This window comes from Solea solea, chromosome 13 (assembly GCF_958295425.1).
Source record: "Solea solea chromosome 13, fSolSol10.1, whole genome shotgun sequence".
NCBI classification, from domain to species: Eukaryota; Metazoa; Chordata; class Actinopteri; order Pleuronectiformes; family Soleidae; genus Solea; species Solea solea.
In genome coordinates, this window is record NC_081146.1 from 25,526,519 (window position 1) to 25,549,140 (window position 22,622).

General features: G+C 40.8%; 1 protein-coding gene across 2 annotated transcripts in view; it reads left to right on the forward strand.

Moving 5' to 3' along the window:
* Positions 1-19,756, forward strand: part of LOC131471763 (ubiquitin-conjugating enzyme E2 E2) — a 41,611-nt gene extending 21,855 nt beyond the window's left edge. For both annotated transcript variants that reach the window (XM_058648494.1, XM_058648496.1), the window contains exons 4-6: positions 8,412-8,544; positions 15,747-15,894; positions 18,137-19,756. In XM_058648494.1, the coding sequence (XP_058504477.1) occupies positions 8,412-8,544; positions 15,747-15,894; positions 18,137-18,234 (379 nt within the window). In that variant the 3' untranslated portion in view covers positions 18,235-19,756. The remainder of the gene's footprint in view (positions 1-8,411; positions 8,545-15,746; positions 15,895-18,136) is intronic.
* Positions 19,757-22,622: the final 2,866 nt, after the last annotated feature.

A 22,622-nucleotide genomic window follows, 5' to 3' on the forward strand; every position in this document is an offset into this window, starting at 1 on the left:
CTCCAGAAAGAGAGGCGAGCAGCTCGGATACCTCCCGACGGGCTCGGCTTGCATTCAGACATGAAATCCACAACTGATTGTCAGGCTTGGGTCAGATTTTGGTCACGTCAGTTGATGTTGTAATTTCACGTTCTTTGAGTGAAACATAGACTAAAGTACGATGAATTTAAATCCTGTTTTAATTGCCTTATATGAAAATGGGGTGCATGCAGCGATTAATGCAACAATTATCTGTTTGTTTATCACATTCATGTCCCAACAGTTCGCTTGACGGGCTTCAAACTTGGCAGGTGACTTACTCGGGGCACCAGTGTGTGCCATGCAGACTCTGGCATTGTTTGGATAAGATATGCATGAGATATAACGGTGGAAATGCGGCTTCTGCCTGCTCTGCTGTGTCATAGTAACAGTGATCATTCAAACACCAAGTGAGCACAAAAGTGGTCGAGAGAGGCGGCTTCCAACCGGAAAGTCAAGGGTTTAATTCCTGGATCCACTCCTGGGCAAGGCGGTTGTGGCACTAGCCCGTGAATGGGTATCAAAAAGTGAGTGTGATTCACTGTATGAATGTGTGCGTGATGAGGTGTGAATGGGTGAATGGCAATACAAAACCTGTTTTTGGATAAGAAATGCAGGAGCTATCGCTAAATCTGCTGCTACTGCCCCCTTAAAAAACACTCGGAACATGAGAAAATATGGTTGATAATGAGAAGAAACTGAAAACAACAACTCAGAATAAAGAGTTTTCAGCGATTACAACTCAACAGAAGCTAATAAAGAAGAATGTGAGTGAATCGATAAACGATAAACTGTGACAGTCAAAATACACTTCATCTTATTCTGACTGTGTCGGTCAATAACCTCTCTGACTCCATCGGGTTTGGACTTTATTGTGAAAGAAGAAGAAGGTCCTGGCTGTCAAAGTGGACTCGTATGTGAGCGTAATGTCGGCAGACAGGTCAGTAAAGTGAGATTCTCATAAAAGTGACCCAGACTCCGCAAAGAAATGACCCAAATACTCACCCAAGCTTACACACAGGTTATCATTATTGTCGCTTACAATAAAGCCCATAATAAGCACTGTAACACCATCTAATGTCATGTGTTTGTGCAGAGAACTGTCTCTAAACACACGGTGACGTGTCATACTTACTGTACCTCTCAGTAGGGTTGAGTCTTTGACACATTTTGTTGATGTTAAATCAGAAAATTCAACTTCTTTTCGTCTAAATATATCAGTCGGGATGATTTATTATTTAAGAGCGACAGGTTTATTTTGGGCTGTCAACTCATGGCTTTCTTTCCACTTGTGGTAAAAACAACAATAAAGTGAAACGAGGGGTTAAAGGGAAAATCCCAATTTTAGTTTTGCCAGAACCAGAATAACCACAAGTGAGTCACTTACTCTCGTCCTTTTCAAAGAGTAACGTTTTGGTCGATGGAGACAATTTGACAGAGCAGAAGCTGTGTTTTTTGTGTGGGAGCAAAGACAAAAAGTTTGTTTTATTTTCTTACCAAGACACAAACCAAGACCAGATCACACAGAGCCCAAGACAAGACTTTTACAGACAGAACTAAACAGTGAAGTGTTGTATTTAGAGTTACACTAGTGTTGTACTCTTGAGACCACTTCTTGAAAGTCTCAGTCTTGTCCAGAACCAAGTCCTGATCTGTTTGTACAAATCACTAGCTATGTTGACATGGATGTAAGGAATCGGAGCCTGATGAGAATAAAAGTACGTCATGTAAACATGCCAATCAGAAAACTCTGATCCAATACATGTCATTCCTAACGAGAGGGCTGGTATGTGCTGATCGTCATTTGGATCTATGACTTCCTATTTTGGTGCCATCACGTGTCTGGTTAATTTATGTTATGATTTGGTGCTATACAAATAAAATTGAATTAAATTGAATTGAATTGGTCCATGTAAACGTGGCATATTTCCATTTTTTGTTATTGCTGTTTTTCCATTCTGAAAAAGACATGCAGACACGTGTGGCGTTTGTTTATTGCGGAAGTGAAGCTTCTTCTTCTGCTTCTACTTCCACATAATTGAATATTCTGACTGAAATCCTGACGCACGTGTACGCACAATACAATCGGACCAAACGCGGCTATTGTTGTGATGAAAACACTGGTTAATGGAGACGATATGACGAGTGGAAGCAGAAGATTTAGTTTGAGAGCATAGAGGTTTGATAGAAGTATGTATTGGTCATAAAACTCCCTCTCTCTCTTAGTTTAAAGGCTACATGTTTGATTAATGTTTGTCTTCTCTAATCATCTTCATTGACTTCACATTGATTCGAGCACAGAAGGCATTTAGAGAGTACAACTCATTTACTCTCCAAGCCAATACACTGCTCTGTCTCATAAGGTTAACATATCACAGCCTAAATCCAATTACTACTTTCTTGGGCCATAACTTATGTACGTCCCCAGAAAATGTCACCAGAATCCGTCCTTTACTCTTTCACTTTTGCTGCTCAAAGACAGAACAATAGACGTTTGTCTCTCGATCACCTGGTTTTGATTCCTGGCTGTTAGTGCTCGTCTCTCACAGTTTCCTGTCCATCCAATTTTCAAAAAAGGCAAAATTTGTCCTTAAAGACGACTTAAGAAAGAAGAAAATATCCATTAGGAAGTTGCAATTGTGCGTGAAAAGACTGCTTCATTTTTCACTTGTTTGCTTCTTTAAAAGGTGTTGGCGTTTATTAGCTTTATTTTTCCTTCGTGAATTCAACTCAAAGTTATTAACCATGGTTGAGGAGCCGTGAGCCGTTACCTGCTGACATTAATTAAAGCCGGGTGCAAACCTTCACCGGTGGTGCAGATCTCCTTCTGCAGATCTCCTTCGCCGGGTCTTTGGATCCGCACCACCGGTCACACGGCTCAACCGCGCTGAAAAAGGAATGGCAGAGTGAGAGACTGTGAGCTCCTGAATGAGGCTGGCCCTCAACCAGCTGCAACAAAGCACCGCAGGAACGCCCAAGCCAGTGGGGGAGGAGGAGGTCTCCAGGCAACAGCCAGTGGTGGCATGCACATTCAGCTATTGACTTAGCCTTCACTCAGAAGCCCTTGTGCAGGTTGTCAGATCACCTACAGCAGTATGGCTGCTGAGCGAGGACCTCTGCCATGCCTGCTCATCTCTGTCGCTCCCTCATGTCTCGAGCTTTTATCGCCGCTACAAACTCATCAGCGTCAAAGGAAGCAGACATCTGCTTCTGTTGGAGATGTTGTGGGTAAAATGGAAACGCCGTCTCCCTCCTTCTGCCCGGTGTCAGGGAAGCTTTGTGAATCATCCCAGTGATAACGGAGGTGTTTCTTTGAGGTGCGTGTAGCACAAGGAAACGGGAAGTTTCACAGAGCGGAGATTGCCTTAAGCGAGGGAAATGAGCTGTCGACAGGAGAGGTAGACCAATATCACTTGGGATGATTTATTAGGGTTAGTAATTACTAATTACTAGCCTGGCTAGTGTCAGACGGTGTCGAGTACGACCAGTCTGGAAATGGTTGTAGTCACCTTCCACTTCCAGGTGACCAACAGACGTAGATGAAAATGCTTCTGTAGGCAATTGGATCGACGGAGAACCAATCAGACCAATGATGAAGATGACGTACGCAGAGCGACGGAAAATGTTCCGACAAACGTGCTTGTTACAGTTTTCTAGTAGCGGTGGCAAGTCGCTTAAAATGGAAGCTACTGCCAAATCCAAAGGCAGCTGCTCTTCTTGGATGTTTACAAAAGCAGCTAAGATGTACAGTGTAGCTTTGCTGTCGGAAAAACAAAACCCCGTCTGTGATTGGTTCCCTTTTTTGGAAATTCTGTGCCCAATATGATCAGCAGTGCTGTCGCTAAACAAACCAGACTCAGTTAAATATTGAGATTTTATACGTTGTAATTGTTGGAGATTAACCCACGTTTTTAGGATTGTTAAATCTTTTTAACTGATCTACAGTTCGGCATTATTCGGCTTTGATTCTTGTGTCAGATGTCTCTTCCTGTGACGGCAATCTGACCAATCAGTGTATCGCCACAGCTCGCTTAGAACCTCGCCAGAGCAGGTACCAAAAAAAAGTCCCACGTACCAGGGACGCAAAATAACTGCGCTGTGCCGTGCCGAGGCGAGCTAGTGAAAACACGCCAATAATTTACAATTTATTTTAAAGCAAAATAGTGCAGACATGAAATGTTGATTGGACAGACAGAACATTAGTGTTTGTATTATTTGTTATTTCATGAAACGGTTCTATTTTATCAGATGGAGAAAGAAAAGTAAAAACACAAAGTCTGCATCAATTGACGATATCAACGATCCATTCCTGTCTTTTTAATAAGCCAGACTGTTTTCATGAAACTGACACAGGCAACGATGCAGAGACGTTCTAAAGTGTGTTTCGTGACAAATTAGAGAATTTAGCGGAGGCTGAGGACAGAGGGATGCAGTGGCTACTAAAACCACCGCTGAGAGACGATGTAAATGTTTTGTTAAAAGTCAAGGTGTCATCTTAAGGAAAACCGTACAGAAGTAAAAGAGCTTGGTAGTTATAGTTACCACACTGGTCAACCTCTGCTCTACAGGAATAATAACAGAGAGTTAAGAGAGCGGTCAGGTCCCGTCATCAGCCACATCTATCAATATAACAATCAATCAGTCATTGTCACGCCGTCTAATTACAAGCCAGAACGGAGCGAGCCTCATGGCGTTGTGACTGAAGTCGAGCGTTTACGGCTCGTTCAAAGACTGAGGGGGAAAAAAAGCCTGCTGTCAAAGAGAGGGATGGTTATGTAAATACATGGAGAGCAGTGTTCACTTCAACACTGTTGTTCCCCGGAGACACATTTCACTCATTCATAGGTTTCACTGCTGCTTTTCTTCTCCCTCTCTCTGCACACTTCATGTCTGACAGTACGACTGACTCATACCGGAGCTGTGATGATGATGATTGAACTGTCGCACGGCATCTAACCGTCACTTTCATGCTCGATTCATCTGAGGACACACGGTGGTGCAGTGGCTAGCATTGTTGCCTCACATGTAGAGTGTCCAGATCCCGGTTTGACTGAGTGTCTTTTTATGGGGAGTTTGTGTGATCTCCCCGTGTGAGTACATGGATTATTAAAAATAGGTATTAGGTTAATTGGACACTCTACATGTGAGTGTGAATGGTTGTTTGTCCTGTGAGGGACGGGTGACCTTCCAGGGTGTCCCCCGCTTTTCACCCTATGTCAGCTGGGATTGGCACCAAAAAATGTCCGAAAATGTTGAAAAATGTTGATCGGTGTTTCCCAAAACCTTGGAATTGCATTCATTCCACCTGGTAATGCAAGTGGATTGCAATTAAAGTTTAAAGTTAGCAGGATCTCTAGAACAATAGTCATTAAATATTTCGTTTTTGGGACTTCTTCATTTGTGACACATGACCCAAAATCCACTCCATCCATTTCATCATCAACTATTTTGATAGTTGAGTGGTTTTTTTTTGAAGTTCTCTGATTTTCCAGCTTCTTAAATGTGAATATTTTCCGGTTTCTTTGATCCATAGAGTATAACAAAGAAATCATCTCTTATATATCATTTGGAAACACAGACACAACATTTTCTTGCCATGAATATATTTGTTAGTTGCAGTCCTACATCTACATCCTTTTTGACACATTTCTCTACATTTACAGCACAATTTTGGATTCTTTTTTCTCAGCAAAGACTCAGTTTTTCCACCAAAACGTGTGCGTGCAGCAGCTTAGTAAAACAGCCAATCAGAACAAACCTCTCCCTCTGAACTGCCTTGTTTTTATGTCATAGTCTCGCGGCACAGACGTAACATAACATAACCAACCAGGAAATATTTGTCTTACCTTGACAGAGTTGTAATAATGACAATAACTGATGAAGTAGCAGTTAGTGACCATGTGCCTGTGGGCGTGTCTCTTTCAGCCAGTGACAGCCGTTCAAGTTCAGGTCATTCCGCGGGCAGAGCTTTGACATTCTGTGCCACAAACACGACCCTGGTGCCGTGTGTCTCTCATTTAACTCGTGTTTAATAACACGACGGGCGGATGTGGGAACAGCTGGACGTGAGCTGCGGTCCATAAAAGCGGCGCGGCGCGTCCCGACTTTATTTTGTTTTGACAGGCGTTTGATGCACAAGCTGCCCGACGATCAGATGTCAACATCTGTCTCCGTGCGCTCGTGACCTCCTGTCTGCCAAAACAAATGAAACCGTCGCCGCTCATGCGCCTAATAAAAAAAATCTCATAAAATATATGAATATGTTTAATTTAAAAGGATTAAAACAAGTTTTTAAAAGACAAAGGTAAAACATGAGGAAAACTTAACTCAAGGCTTATCAAATACAGCCTTTACCGGCTCATGGTTTTTAGCTGGTGGGAGACACAGATTTACAGAGTAAATCAGAATAAAGAATTTTAAACAGAAAAGTCCCAAAATAACACATTTAAACGTAGTGACAGAGGCAGCAGTGGATCAACAACTCCACTCTGCTGTGATGTAAAATTGATTCTTTTCTCTATGGACTTTGGTGTTCGGTTTACAATGTAACGCAAACAGGTTTTCTGTCTCACGCCAAGACAAAGTCGACTTAAACAAGCGTTGCATTTATAAAATGAGGCATTTTTTTCTTCAGTGGCTAAACTCTGTAATTCTGTAATTCTCTCCCATGTCCTCATGTTCTCATTAACAGCGAGTGTCCATGTTCCTGGCTGCTTCCCAGCACCGCAGGGTCACTGAGTGTGTGTCAGTGCCTCGTACAGACACACACACACACACACACACACACACACTGAACTGTGCTTTTTAAATTTCCAAAATAATATAAAACAACAGTATCTATTATCTAATCCAGCTTTGCAGTTATTCTGAAGTAATTCCCCAGAGATGAAGTGATCATAATGAGCTAATTAAAGGAGACCTTAGTAAGAGACAGAAATAAGTGGAAATAAGTGGAAATGTGTTGTGTTGACACCAGAGCAGGATTATTAATCCATGACTAAATATATCGTTTTCCAGCTTCTTAAATCTGTGGTTTATGTAACAAAAGAAATCATTATAGTGGTTTCTGGACAAAACCTTTCAAAACTTTAAAGTTTTAGAAACACTGATCGACATTTTTCCCACATTTCTGACAATTTATAATAGATGGATTAATCCGTGAGGGAAATAATCGATAGTTGACACTAAGAATATAATGTTCACCACACAAATGTGTGCATTGTTTTGGTATAAATGTGGACAGAGGACAGAGGAAACAAATGAAAAACCATTGAATCAATGCTTTTCTCTTTGTACACACTTATATTTGGAATACTACCCTGCTGTTTGTGCAGAAAAGTGAAAATGAGCCGTGATATCACGGCGCTGACTGAGCGAGAGAAGTCTGTGTGGCTGCGTTCCACATCTGCCGCAGCAGCAGCAGCAGCAGCAGCAGCAGCAGCTCGGCGTCAGTGTTGGAACACAATACCCGGTATAATTACACCAAATCAGAGGGATTGTTCTTTGTCTCCGGCTTTGTGATCTGGACATTGTCCTCGTCTCTTCTTGGCTCCGGGCCAAATCGGGGGTCTTACAAACACAACAGTTGGACAGGGGGGATCGTTAATATGGAAATGGCATTAATTACTGGACCTAAACAGCAGCTGTGACCTTCAGCCTCCGCTCGGCATAAATACTCATCTCTCATGAAAAAAACACAACACTGACTCAAATATGAAGCCATTTTTTCCTAAATTGTTTCTCGTTAAGCTTCTGGTTTTTGGTTTTTCTTTTCTTTTCAGTTTCATGCCTTCACTGCTTTATACTTTAAACCGGTGATTCTCAAAGACTGGGTCGGGACCCACCGATAGGTCACAGGAGAGTTTTTTGGGTCCAGATTTATGTTTCAACTAACACGCTTAACCAGGTGCCCCAACTCCTTACACCAGGGATGTCAAACGTACGGCCCGAGGGCCAGAATCGGCCCACCAGAGGGTCCAATCAGGCCCACTTGATGCATTTGTCGGAAATACTATATTTTTCCGAGTTTTTTGTTTTTTTAGTTCTTGTTGTTTATAGGTTATTATGCTACGATTTTCCTGGTCCAGCCCACTTGATATCAAATTACTAACTAAAATGAGTTTGACACTCCTGCGTCATACGGACATCCTGGGGGCGTGTTTCACATCTTCAGGTGTCAAAAAAAGTCACAATTATGATACATTTTATATCGCATATATATATTTTTTAACAGGAGTAGCGATAATTGTGCAAAAGTCACATAATAGACTGTTTTTCTTTGATTTTTGATTGATTTGTTTTTAATCACGTTAACGCCCTCAAAAATGACCGCAAAGCCATGGTTTACCAAACGTAATACAACATGCTAATGTTACTCTTGTCTGTTCTTTTAGCGCCGGCCCCAAAGGAGACAACATCTATGAGTGGAGGTCGACCATCCTGGGACCACCGGGCTCCGTGTACGAGGGAGGCGTCTTCTTCCTGGACATCGCCTTCACGCCAGATTACCCCTTCAAACCCCCCAAGGTCAGCAGCGAGTAGATGTTACTGAGAAAATCTCACACCACTTTATTAGGTACAGGACACGTGGCGGCTGTGGCGTCACTGTGTGATATTTGTTCAGATCTGCGAGTCTGGGGAATAAGACGTGTATAGATCAAGACAATAATGACGTCTAACATGATATTTTGACGCACATTTTTGGCTTTTATGAATACTGTTCAGCCCTGGTGCAAATCTTCACAGGTTAGTGTCAAATATTGAAATTATTTTGCATTGGTCGTAATAATAATGGATGTGTCTACTGCCCCTCTGTGGCCAAAGACCGGCTACTGCCTTCAAATTCCGCCATTGGTCACCCACAGTCCCAGACTCCTCCCCCCTTTTAAAAAACGCCGGAGCTGACGCTTCATCACCCGCTTCTTGGTATTTTTCCAAATTCAACATTGGGGGCGAAGTTAGCTTCAGGAAAAGACACGATAACTTCCCAACATATGTCGTAAAAAAAAAAGGTTTATAACGTGAAAGAAATCTTGAAATATTCCGTAAACAATCACTGTGAGTACGAGCGACACGCGAGGTGAACGTGAATTTGTAAAAACATGCTTTTCCTTTTCTTTATAAAAGATAATTCCTTATAACCACACACATCTGCACGTGTTGTATTCCGTGCAGCCGTGTGTGTCCTTGTGTTTTGTCTTTACCGGGAGCGACATTCATTCGGAGGTCACATTTCTCTGAATTATGAGTCCAATTTTTTTTTTTCCAGATAGAAATAAAATATGTGGCCCTTGGGCTTTTCTTTTCTTTTTTAACACTGAAAATAAACACCAGCTTCAGCCAAAAGCATGAGAGTGATGAGATGAAGCTGCAGGTCAGAGAATAACCAAAGATTTTTCTGTGAGGTTTGAGTTTATGACAGAAAGAATGAATCGAGCAGAAACTGATACATGTATCACAACCTTGAGTTCATTCAATGTGAGTCCAACACAGTCTTTCAAACCAGGGGTTCCTAAAGGCTGGGTCGGGGGCCCACATAGAGGTCACAGGAGATTGTTTTTGGGTACCAACCTTTTAGTTAAGATTTATGTCTGTATGTTTTAACTAAAATCAAGTTGTAATGAATTGACTTAACATCTCTTGGAAATTATGTATTTACTGATTTACAAAATGATATTAGATTTTACAGATATGGCTGTAAATGAGTCGCTAAGTTTTGCACAAATTTGCTTTTGACAAACTAGTTATTCTACTACTTTTTTCACAATCGAATAATCTGTCGATCATTTTCTCGATTAATAGAGTAATCATTTGGTCCATAAAATGCCAGAAAATGTTGAAAAATGTTGATAATTTTTTGTCAAACCTGGAAATGATGATGTTCTCAAACGTTATCATAAAAACTGGTAATTTTTGTAAATTAACTAAAAGACTTGACATTTTTTGGCATCAACAAAAACATTTTCTCACCTAAAGAACATGATTTTTTCACACATTTTATCAACCTTAAAAGATTCCTGTGTCTTTAGTTTTGTGTCTTGTTTCAATTTGGATTATTTTCTGATTAATTTACCTGTTTTGGATCGTATCAGATTACATTTTAATGATTAAGTGATTATTAGTTGGTTATTAATCATTTATTAGATCTATCTTTACTTTTTTTTAAATTAGTTTGTATTTGTATACAGTTATTATGATAGAACCTTTTTGTTTTCTGACAAATTTGGTTAAGGTTTAATCGATGAATAATCGCCAACTAAAACTAATTAATCAGTTTGACAGTGTTTGGTTTTTCAAATATTAAAACCAGTTTTTTTAGCTTCCTAAATGTGAATATATTCAGGGGGGTTTTATCCACATAACAAAGAAATCATTAAAATTGAATAATTTTGTTTTGTGGACAGGTTTGGGAAACCCCCGAGAACAGAATGAACTGATGAATCGATGATGAAAATAACAGTTAGTTAGTTAATTAGTTAGTTAGTTAGTTAGTCAGTTATTTTAGTGTGACAACTATTGGCCAGATACCAACACTAATTATTCTGCCTCATTGTGAATGTTACACGTGATGATGATGTAAAATGAGAATCTTTTAAAGAGGAACCGGTGACAGTCGGAGGAACAGAAACGCCTCGGAGCCGCATCGTTGTCGCCTTTTTCCACTCGTCTCTATTTTGCGCTGCGCGTCGTGAAGCGGGTCGAGCGGCGCCGCGACCTGTGTCGGTGCTCAGCTGGTGAAGGACTCCTCTTCTTGTTTTATGTGCCGTCTCGTCTGCAGACCCACTCCAGTCATGTTGAGAGGATGTCATTATTGAGCACACAAGCACGTCAGGGCCAATCTCCTTTTTTTAGTTTGCACTGCACCCAATTACCCTTTCACTTGGCCTTCATTTTCTCCCCCCCTCCCCCCCCCGTGTTATGCACACCCCTCCCAGCTCTCGACCGCCCCCCTGTCTCCCTCCTTCCCGCTCTTTGTGCTGTATAACCACCAGCTCTGTGTTTGACAGCAGACTCAAACAAATCCACAGGCCCTGGCCCGGCTCTCTGTAGCCAGAGGGCCTCGAGTGTTTCCGCCCTCTTCAATAGCTCCTGCCCCTCTGACACGCTGTGATCTGCAGCCAAACACACACACACACACACACAGTCTCCTCAGAGAAGCTTGGTCGCTGAAAGCTCTTGGGAATTTCAGACCCAGAAACAAAAGCTGCCTCTCTTGGTTTGACACATTCACCAGGTGGATGTTTTTCTGAACCAGCAGCAGCAGAGAAGCTCTGCGCCGCCTGGGTGAAGGAGCCTAGTTATTTATAACTTCCTGCCCATTTTTGGGGTGGTGTTGTTGGTGGGGGGTGAGGGGGGCGGGGATAATGCTGAGGCTCATTAGAGATTTCCTCTGCAGGGTCAGGGTCAGCGGGGCCAGATGTGGATGATTGGAGCAGCAGGGCAAACACAGGGGGGTCAAGTGTCAGGACCAGACACATGTCAAGCTCAAATCTTTATAAACTCCCCCAGTGTTCGCATGTCCATGACTTGTTGGGGTGTTTTTTAGCACAAAGCACAGGTCGCCTTCACACAAAAACTCTTCAAAGTTTGGAGCTTTATGTTTAAATCCTCGTCATTTCTAAACACCTAAACACGCTGATGCCCTCGTAATATTTCAGGGCCCGGCCTGCACACAGACTCAAGAATATTTTATTAATCCCTGTGGGGGAAATTTGGTCGGAAAAATAAAATAAATTGCCGTGAAAGGAGGAAATACGAGTAATATGTTTCACCACCCGGCTCTGTACCCCAGAGTAAAGGTAAACGCACAGTTACTGGGTTAAATTACGTTAATGTTCAACCAACGTCACATTGAATTGGTAGGAAATGAAATGTCAGCGTGTCATTTGCAAGTAATTATGTACGACACGTGTTCGGCTTTCAGTGTACATTATATATATATCATGTGATGTCCGTTTAATTTATTACACATTTATTTGTGTCATTGTAATTTAAACATGAAATAAACGAACCACAGTAATATATACGTTTTATATCTGGCCACATACAAATAGATAAATTATTAAAACGATTAAAATAAACGTAAACATCTGGTATAGATGACAATTGATGACTTAAATAATTTAAACATTTCCGCTGGGGGATTAACTGTTCCTATATAATAGCTTAGTGTATTTGCTACATTATTTTGTTATGTTAGCATCAAAAGATATAAATAAATTAAACTTTAAGACCTATAAGCAGCGTTCATGTGATTTTACACATTCACAGTGTAGTGAAAGCAATTAACACAATTTTTTGGTTGACCATCTTGAGGAGAGATGGTCAACGTCCAGGAGCACAGGAGTCGTAGGAGTTGTAGGAGATGTCGGACGTGGCAGGAAAATCGAAGAAAATCTAACATGCTGGACTTCTCGTCCGGGTTTCGTGGAGCGTCCCAGACGCAAAATCTCTGTTCTTCAAATATGTGACAGTACACGTCTGCTCCATGTTGTTCCCAACGTTTATAATCAAGTCCTGCCTGAATTAGTGTAGCCTGATCCCAGCATAAGTCTACAATATCTTAAGAATATGTCTCTCACTGTTTTACTGCAGTGTGTCAGACCAAGGACCACTGAACACTCACGGACCACCTCACTCCAAATCGCCCCAAACCGGTTGCGGTCAGCGGCGTCGCAAACCAGTCCACTGCCCTGGTCGTCAGACAGTGCCACAGCACTATTATCTTTTGATTTCACATAGGCTACTTTTGATTTGATATTGAAAACAACACATATATGTCACAGGCAGTTTGAAATTAACACTGAAATTTAAACTCTTTACTTATGTTACTGTACTTGTCACCTTGCGGACCACTAGGGATCGCTCACGGACCACCAGTGGTCCACAGACCTCACTTTGAGAAGAAACTCTCCCACACCAAAGTCCATAGAGTAAATGTGTGGTTTTCCGTCTGTGCGTTCCAAACCTGTCATCACTCTGGATAACTGTCACTTGGTTTGGATTTACCTCAGCAACACAAACCACAAACAGAGCAGGAGCTGCTAAAAACGCTGATTTTCTTCATGGACTTCATAGACGCCTCATAACAACTGCTTTTGCACGTGTGTGAATGTCTGAATCGTATAAAAAAAGAATTAAATGCTCTTTGAAATCCATCAAATAATCACATCCAGTAAAAACCCAGGTGGTGTAATTCACAGTCTAATAAAATACCCACCTTTTTAGAGGCATATTTGGGTCAAATGGTGTTAAACGTCCCTCAATGGAGCAATCAAGCGCCCCCATTGTCCTCACACTGACGCTGATACATCAGTGTTAATGTGGGGGGGGGGGGGGGGTTTTACAGCTCATCGCCTCAACTCATCCCGAGACACACTTTATCCTGTCCATTGTCTTTTTTTTTTAACATCATCTATTGTTAACGTGCTCTTTCTTATCTGAGGGCTCGTTTATATCACCACTGTCTCCTTTGTCTCCTCCTTTTTCTGTGTTCGTACAAATGTAATTGACTCCCGCGCTGGTTCTGACCGTTACACTCAGTCAAATGTTGTCCGTTATTATGGGAGCTGTGCGGTGAATACTATGTTAATCTGGTCATCAAATTACCAAACGAAGAGGAAGCCGCTGTGGTTGACGTGGCGATAGATGACCTGGATAATATGTTTAGTGAAGTCGACCTCATGAAACTGTCGTTAAACACCATGTAAAGAAAAACTCAAATGACCTCAGGGCCAATGAGTCTGGTTTAAGAGGAGGACAGGTCCGGATTAGCACCTGTTAGTGAGTGGGTAATAAGATTTTAGAATTATATTCCAAAGTGAACAAAGCTGAAATGTAGAGCAGTTAAAAATCCTATTTATAATCCCAAAATCTATTTATAATCCTAAAATCTATTTATAATCCCAAAATCTATTTATAGTCCCAAAATCTACTTATAATTCCAAAATCAATTATAATCCCAAAATCTATTTAAAATTCCAAAATCTATTTAAAGTGCCAAAATCTACTTATAATTTAAAAATCTAAAATTAATTTGTAGCGCATCTATTCCCACAAGGTGGCAAAAGCAGTGGTTCTCAAAGACTGGGTTGGGACCCACAGATGGGTCGTGAGTCACTTTTTTAGGGTCCCCCCTAAGTAAATTTGAACTTTTTAGTTCACATTTAAGTGTGTGTAAAATACACAACACTCTTTTTAAATATTATACCGTCTCAATACAAACACAGTAACACAACAGCAAGGCTACAGTGCCGCCTAGCGACCACAGTGAGTACTGCACTCCTGGTATTACAATACACTACAGTATGTTTCAAAGAACATGCATACAATTACATTTTAATTAACAGGAACAGTACCAAAATAACCGGCCCTTACCGTTCCATTTTTCTGGGGTACCAGAGTAGCCGCAGAATATTCTCGCACAGAGTTTGACGTCTTGTTGAGACAAACGGCCGCCGTTCGTGTGTCGTCGCCCTGATGCGACGTCACAGCCCACGCCCCGCCTACCACGTAAAGAAACTAAAGAAAACCAGGTCTTTACTATTACACACCGAACCGCACCATGATGGAAATGCAGCATATGCTCGACACACTGTGAACCCCCTGTGGAAAAATGGAACTATCCCTTTAATCTGCGGCTACTTATTTTTGTAGCTCTGATTTTTTCGGCAGCCATTTTGATTCTCAGTTCCATTTTTATGTCTTTTTTTTTTTTTCTTTAATAGATGGAAATCACTTTTCACTTTATTTTGACTTTTTTTTTTTTGACACCCGGCAGCAGGTGTTTGAGGCACAGAGTGGGAATGAAAAAAAAACAGACCTCAGTCTAATAATTATGAATTACTGCACCATGAAAGAAAGATAAAATATTTGCATAATGTTGCTTTAATTGACAAAACAAATCACCGTCTGTTGGTGTGTTAATGCTCTTCTGTCTGGAGCTGTTTTTGTGTCAGTTTACATAAGAAAAGTTAAATAACTGTCGACCCATCGTTTATACATTTATAATATTCATCTTCATTTGAATATTTGATGGGGTATTTATTTGTCTAAATATTTCAATATTCTAAACTCCCTGAGGTCATAATTGTAGTAGGAAGATTAGTTTTTATGAATGCAATCATTGATAAAAAAAAAATACATATTATATTTATTTGTAGCACATAATGAGTAGTCACAGTAACTTAATGACTTTTTAGAAGTGATAATTCCAAAAATAATCTGTTGTTGACTGTTGTGTTGCTGATATTAAACCATAGATATTTAAACCAGTGGTTCTCGACCTCGTCGATCCGCTCATGTCTTGTTCTCTCTCGTTTTCTTAAAACAGAACCGTTGAATTTCTTATCCAAATTCACCGTTGACACTGCACACACTGTGTGTTCTCTTGCCCCCATTCACAGGGGCTCCCACGGGTCCTTGAAAGCCTTGAAAGTTTGTGGGGAAAAATTGGGGGGAAAAAAAGTTTCAAGCAGTGTTGTTTTCGTCGACGATGACGAAATTATTTCGTTGACACCCCTTTTTTTTTCATGACGATGGCGAGACGTAAAAACAAAGTCGCAGCAAGTTTCATGTCGCCTGTGTTGAGGAGGTAGTGAGTAATGGAAAACCATACCAGACCGTGTCCCTTCAAGCGGTGCTGGATCTGTAGAGTGGAAAAGCGTCACATGTGTCTTACTTTCTAGAGTCAGGAGAATCGCTGATATTCAATATGTAATGTGTTTCAGGTAACGTTCCGTACGAGGATCTATCACTGCAACATCAACAGTCAGGGCGTGATCTGTCTGGACATCCTGAAGGACAACTGGAGCCCCGCCCTCACCATCTCCAAGGTCCTGCTGTCCATCTGCTCCCTGCTCACAGACTGTAACCCAGGTGAGATCGTCATCCCAACACACAGCACTTTTATTTCTTCTGTTGTGAGGATTTATTCATTTATATGAAGAGATTTGCTTGTGTGTGGTTCTCAAGGCCCAAATGTCGACACACCGTCAAAATTAGGTTTCCGCACTTTGAAAAGATTAAATTAAGCCACGGCTGGTTTAAACTCCCATTTTTTGTCCCAAGGCTGTGTAACGTCGACAGTCGACGGCTCAAAGTTATAAATAATAAAACCACGATTCCTCTGCCGAGACGAGTGCGTGACCTACAGTGAGCGCTGAAGGAGAAACTAATACTAACTTGTCATTTTAATCTCTTTGCTTCAGAAAGAAATAATCAAACTGTGGTGTTTTTTGAAGTGTGGTCGGATGACTTTGAGTAAAAATAAAATATGCACCAGTTTGAGGGCCCGTACATGAAGCCCTGGAGGTGACATGGACGGAAGTGTTTTTTAAACGGCACATGTGCTTTTGAACTCGCAACTTTATAACTGCGACTTAGTACCCCAACCTCCAGGGCTCCGTAGTTCCCTGTTGTTTGAACATTAAAAAACAACGTATCTGTCATTTAACAGATGGTCTCACTGAAGAAAGAAAGATCGTCTGTTTTGATTCAACGAAGCGTTTGGACCCGGAAATCGTATTTCCAAAGGGTGTTACGTCAGATTTAGTAGCCAGATATACATGTTGCCTGTTTCCGCTAACACAGGATGTTTACAGTTGCTATGACAACAAGTGAACACTGCCGGTAAAATATTAGGTCAACCAGCAGATCAATAAAAATAATCTTAACAATTTTATTGTCACAAGTTGTGATATAATATTTATTTGTAGAGTTACGCTAGCTTAAATGACGGTTTCCATTATAGGGCCGCGTGCGACTTAGTATCTCACGTGTGTGACTTAGTATCTCACGTGTGTGACTTAGTATCTCACGTGTGTGACTTATTATCTTGTGCATGCGACTTAGTATCTCACGTGTGTGACTTAGTATCTCACGTGTGTGACTTAGTATCTCACGTGTGTGACTTATTATCTTGTGCATGCGACTTAGTATCTCACGTGTGTGACTTAGTATCTCACGTGTGTGACTTATTATCTTGTGCATGCGACTTAGTATCTCACGTGTGTGACTTAGTATCTCACGTGTGTGACTTAGTATCTCACGTGTGTGACTTAGTATCTTGTGCATGCGACTTAGTATCTCACGTGTGTGACTTAGTATCTCACGTGTGTGACTTAGTATCTTGTGCATGCGACTTAGTATCTCACGTGTGCGAGTCGTTTTTTTTTAAAACTTCAGTTTCCAGTTGAAAAAGACTGTTTTAAGGTGAGATAATGGGAAAAACATAATTCCCAGGATAGAGTTTGAACAAAAGACTCTAAAGAAAAAAATCAACACTGGTTTAAGTGGTTCAGGTGTGATTTATGTTGTGTTTTCAGTGAGTTTCTAAAGCTTGTTTCTTGGCATGGATGGAGCGTTTAGCACAATCTGGAAACCTCATAGAAAACAATATGAACGATGACTTTAAAGCACCGCCCTCCATCACGAGGACAGTGAGTTCAGTCCTCAGTGGATCACTGATCCGCCTTTTAAAACTGCTAAATGGCCATTTTGTGCCGAGCGACTTTATGTTCAATATGATACACGTGAGCATAGTGGAGGTACGGAGTATTAACCTGCCGTCGTTCTCCACGCTGCTTCACCTCCGTCTCTCTCTCCTGGGGGGGGGGGGGGGGAACCCTTTGTCTCTGATACGATAAACTGGCCATTGATTCAGCTGAATTTGACAGCGTGTAATCAAGTCTACTGAAGGTCACGCTAATAAAAGCCAGAGTCACGTCTGCTCCCGAGGGCAAACACGAGGAACATGCAGCGGATCAGACGCACTGAAATCTGAGGAAAAAGGCGAGGAACCTTGATTCTAACGTCAGTACTTAAACAAAACTGCTTTAATATGGATTCACAAATGTTTAATATGCAGGTGAGGGTATCATTTATGGAGACAGGAAGTCGAAAATACACTTGTGTTAACGAGCATAAAAACTCTGGTGAAAATGCGATATTGGAAAAACAACAAATCAGTGTTTTCATCACTGAAAATGAAATGTTTTTGGTTTGAAATCATCGTTGTCTTATATACATGCTCTCTCTCTCTCTCTCTCTCTCTCTCTCTCTCTCTCTCTCTCTCTCTCTCTCTCTCTCCCTCCCCCTCTCTTGCTCTCTCTCTCTGCAGCCGACCCTCTGGTGGGAAGCATCGCCACACAGTACCTGACCAACAGAACAGAGCATGACAGAATAGCCAAACAGTGGACAAAGAGATACGCCACATAGACTCGCCGCTGTTAGCCCCGCCCCTCTTCATGTCCCTCCCTCCCTCCCTCTCTCCCTTCGCTGTACCTCTCTCTACCTCTCTCTCACCCCTTTAGTCTGTCAAAGCACACTCACTCAGTGCAACAGTATCACCTCCTCCTCCTCTTCCTCCTCCTCCTCCTCCCCTCAAACATTTTATCTACCTTTTCTGTGTAAAAAAAACAAAAGAAAGAAAATCAAACGACAACAAAAGACAAAAGTCCTCTTGTTCCTTGTTGACTTGAAAACTTCTTTTTTATACAAAGATTTGAGGGATTTTTATTTTCCAATATGTGAATGTTGGAAGTAAAATAAAAAAAATCAACATAATTGTATAATTATCATGCGTACGGAAGAGGATTAGGATTAGTGTCACACGTGAACAAATAAATCAGAATTCTGAGAAGAAATTTAGAATTCTGTTAAAATTCTGATATAAAAGCTCTGAATTTTTATTTTTTCTCACAGAAAAACAAAATTCTAAAAAATGTATTTGAAATTAAAGTTTTTTTCTTAGAATTCCGGATCTAATCTCAGATTCAGATATTTTTTTCTCGAATTTTTGACTTTTTTCTTAAATTTCTCATTTGAGATAAGTTTTTTTCACAGAATTCTGAGGGTTTTTTTCATAGAAATGTTCTCAAAATTCAAGTTTTTTTCTTAGAATTGTGGCTCAAATTAGAGTCAGACGACTCATAATTCAGAGTTTCTGAATTCTGAGTCTAATCTCAAAAGATTTTTTTTCTAAGACATTTTATCAAAATTCTGAAAAATAAAATTTAGATTAAAGTCAGAATTTTGACTTTTCTTAAAATTCTGACTCTAATCGCAGAATTCAGAGACAAAAAATAAATTTGAAATTCAGGTTCTAATCCTGGCTCTAATTTCAGAATTCTGATTAATAAATCTGTATTCTGAAATTTTCTCAAATTTCTGAAATGTTCTCAAATTTCTGAAATTTTCTCAAATTTCTGAAAACTAAATGTTAGGTTTTTGGCTAAAGCCTGACTCTAATCTCAGAGTTCTGATAAAAGGGTCTGTATTCTGAGATTAGAGTCAGAATTCTGACTCCTCCTCCTCTTGCGCGCACGCGCGTTGTTTCTTCAGCTCCACAGTAAATAAAGTATTCTGGTTTTCTTCGAGGCTCCTGGAACAAACGTGCAGAATATACAGTAAATGCTTTGACTTTGTTTTTCTTTCTTTTCTCTGTGTTTGTCATTGCTGATGTGATCTGCATGGAACAGGAAGGTTGTTTTTGTTGTTTTTGTTGTTTTTTTTGCATCGATGGCTCCTTCATGCTTTTTAAACTTCCTCTGATTTTCTTTGTACTGTATGTATTTTTTCAAAGGCTTTTGAGGCAGACCACAGATGTATAGGGTCTGCCTGTGAGAGGCAGGACGTGTTTATTTACTGGCTATAGCGCCACCTCTGCCAATGCAGAGTGGTTTGTTGTGCACTTGTATTACTGAAGCACCCAATAAAACACACTGTGGTTGGCTCGTGAGTTCAAAAAAACGCTTGTTTCTTGTTGTTTTTTTGAATGTTTTCTGGATTATTTCTCACCTCTCCACTGACTCCATGTCTCACGTGAATGTGGTCATAAAAGTTTACAGCGGGAAACATGTTTACACTTCCTCTTATCAGACAGTGTATCTGTGGGATTATGACCCACCTCGCTGCTCTCTCGTGTATCTTTATTACCTCTGACACTGAAGTTTGATGTTTTAATCTGTTCGTCTGCTGCTCACCACAAAAAGAACCCGTGAACGGAGCTCAATAAAATCACATTTGATGGACAGAGAAATTGTTTACGTGACAGAAGCGTGTGAAATTTACAGCGTGGAGATTAGAAAGGTGAGCGTTAAAGCTGTAGCACGTAACTTTAAATAAACAAACGTCTTAAGGGCTTATCAGTGTTTCTCTGTGTCTGTTGCTACGCGAGCAGGCAACGCAAACGGCGTCGGACAGAGAAATGTTTTAAGAATTGGATTTTACTGCTAAAAAAATCATCCTGATTCTCAGCGGGAGCTGAAAATATGAGCTCCGGCAACAGAAAGCAAAACAAACCAAGCGCTCCCTAAACTATGGCAACATAACAGATGTTTTTTTACTTCTAGTTTTCACTTTTAAAGTCAAAATTCTGAGTTTGATCTCACAATTCAGACTTTTTTTCCTCAAAACAAACTTCAAAAATTCGGAATTGTGAGATTAAAGTCAGAATTTTGACTTTAAAAGACATTGACAGAATTCTGACTTTTTTTTCTCAGAATTCTGACCTTTCTTGTGGCGAACGCTGCACATTTGTTTGGGGACCCAAAAAAAACTCCCACAGTCTATATGTGGGTCCCGACCCCCGATAGTAGATTTAGATGGTAAAAACGTTTAGTAAAGGTTGTTTTTTTTATCAAGAAAATACACATAAAATGACAAGTTTTGATTAGCATTATAAACAAGCCTTTTTAATGGAATAGTTCCAGGTTTTTCTAGGAGACATGTGAGGTACTGATGATCTCCCGAACCCCCCACCTGTTTCCCTCCCTCTGATCGGCCAGTGTTGGTGCATAAATAATGAGACACCTCGTGGGAAGCTTTTCCAAACATGGCTGCGGTGATGGACGCTGAGACAGTAAGTGTACGGTAAACCTGGTGGAGATTATACGGTAAATGAACTTCTGCAGCTGGATGTTAAACCTGCCGTAGATCAAGCCGTCCACTCATAAGGTGTCTGGCCTTTGTGCAGGAGATTAGTGGGATATAGACACAGTAATTAAATGCCACGGTGAATAACGGCGTCGTAGGTTTGAATCAGTGTCGGTGAAGCTCCAGAACACCAGCACTGCACAAGTGAATGCAGTTAATGTGAGGGAGGGAGTCCCTTAGAAATGGACGAGAATCATTAAATACTTTCAGGACATTTAGCTGACATTTAAAACTGTACTGTGTGTAAAAATGCAAAGATGTACTGGAACCTTCCAGAACTTCTGCTGCCAGCTCTCTGATCAGTAAAACATTGTCCTGATGTTTTTCAATGAACCCTTTATTATATTTAAGTGTAAAAACCACAAAATGGCTCTGTGTTGTACTGGAAACTTCTCATTTCAGCTCCTGGATCAGTCAGATTTCTGGACTTTTCCTGCACCAATTTAAGTTTTTGGAAATAATAACTCTGTTAACCATATTACACTTTCAAATCCACACTAAAAATCCAGATATTTTCCTGCGATGGCCCAGAGGGACCTGTACTGTATGTAAGAGAGGAATTGGACCTTTTCAAACAGAGTATGTAGACGTCTCCAGAACTGGTCTCAGGTCAATCAGATCTCTGGATTCTCCTGCTATCGTCAAACCATCTGAACCAGAACAGCTCGATACCTTAGCATAAAAATAGCACAGAAGTCTGGATATGGAATATTTTCCATATTCATTCATATGGGTTGGACTACATGAAAAACCTGTGCCTGAAAAAGTTCTTTAAATCTTTAAAATAGAAGAAAGTCAATGAGATTAAAAGTGTTGGTTTTTTGTACTGAGCACGTGTTACTGTGAAAACATTGGCACAGCGGCGCTCACAGTCTTATGAGATTACACTATTAAACCTTTCCAACTCATGCGTCCAGCAGCAGCAGGTCACAGCGCATGATGTTCTTCATGCCCCATTTAACTGCCGCAAGGCCTTTATTTCCACTTAACAGGTCTCTTCATGTGTCATTTATTAGACGCCGTCCAGATTGGCCGGGAGTTTTGAAATTATTGTTTGCCCCGTGATGGACGCACAGAGCGAGCGATGCCCTTTAATACCAACACACTGCCCGTGTGTGTGTGTGTGTGTGTGTGTGTGTGTGTGACAACGTGAACGTAAGCTGCTACAATCAACATTTATATTTAGCTCTGTGGTGACATTACAATAACACCGTGTTAGTCATGAGTAGTTCTCATGTCTTACCACAGGCATGTGGTCAGTTTGTGTGGGTTTTCAGTTTCAACTGACGGCCACTGATGCAGCAACTTAGTCATAGCTGAAGTAGTTGGAATTAAAATAAAGTGATATTTCAGGTTGTTTTGTCTCTGGCGTGATGACTCATCGTCGAGGCCTGACTGTGCAGGCTGCTCGACTGCAGTTTGTAAACCTCTGACTCTTCTGCACCAAACTCCATTGGGAAAATCAGCAATTTTCCATGAAGGCACAAAGCAGTTGTTGATCCACTGATGTCTTCAACAGTGAGTTTGTATGAGATTTTTTTTTAGACTTTGGAGTTTGAAATCCTTTTGTTTTGATGTCACCATGATTAAAAACACACAATTTTTATATGGAGTTTGGTGCAGGAGAGTACGTTTTTTAAAATCACTTGGGAAAAATGAATAGTAGTAGA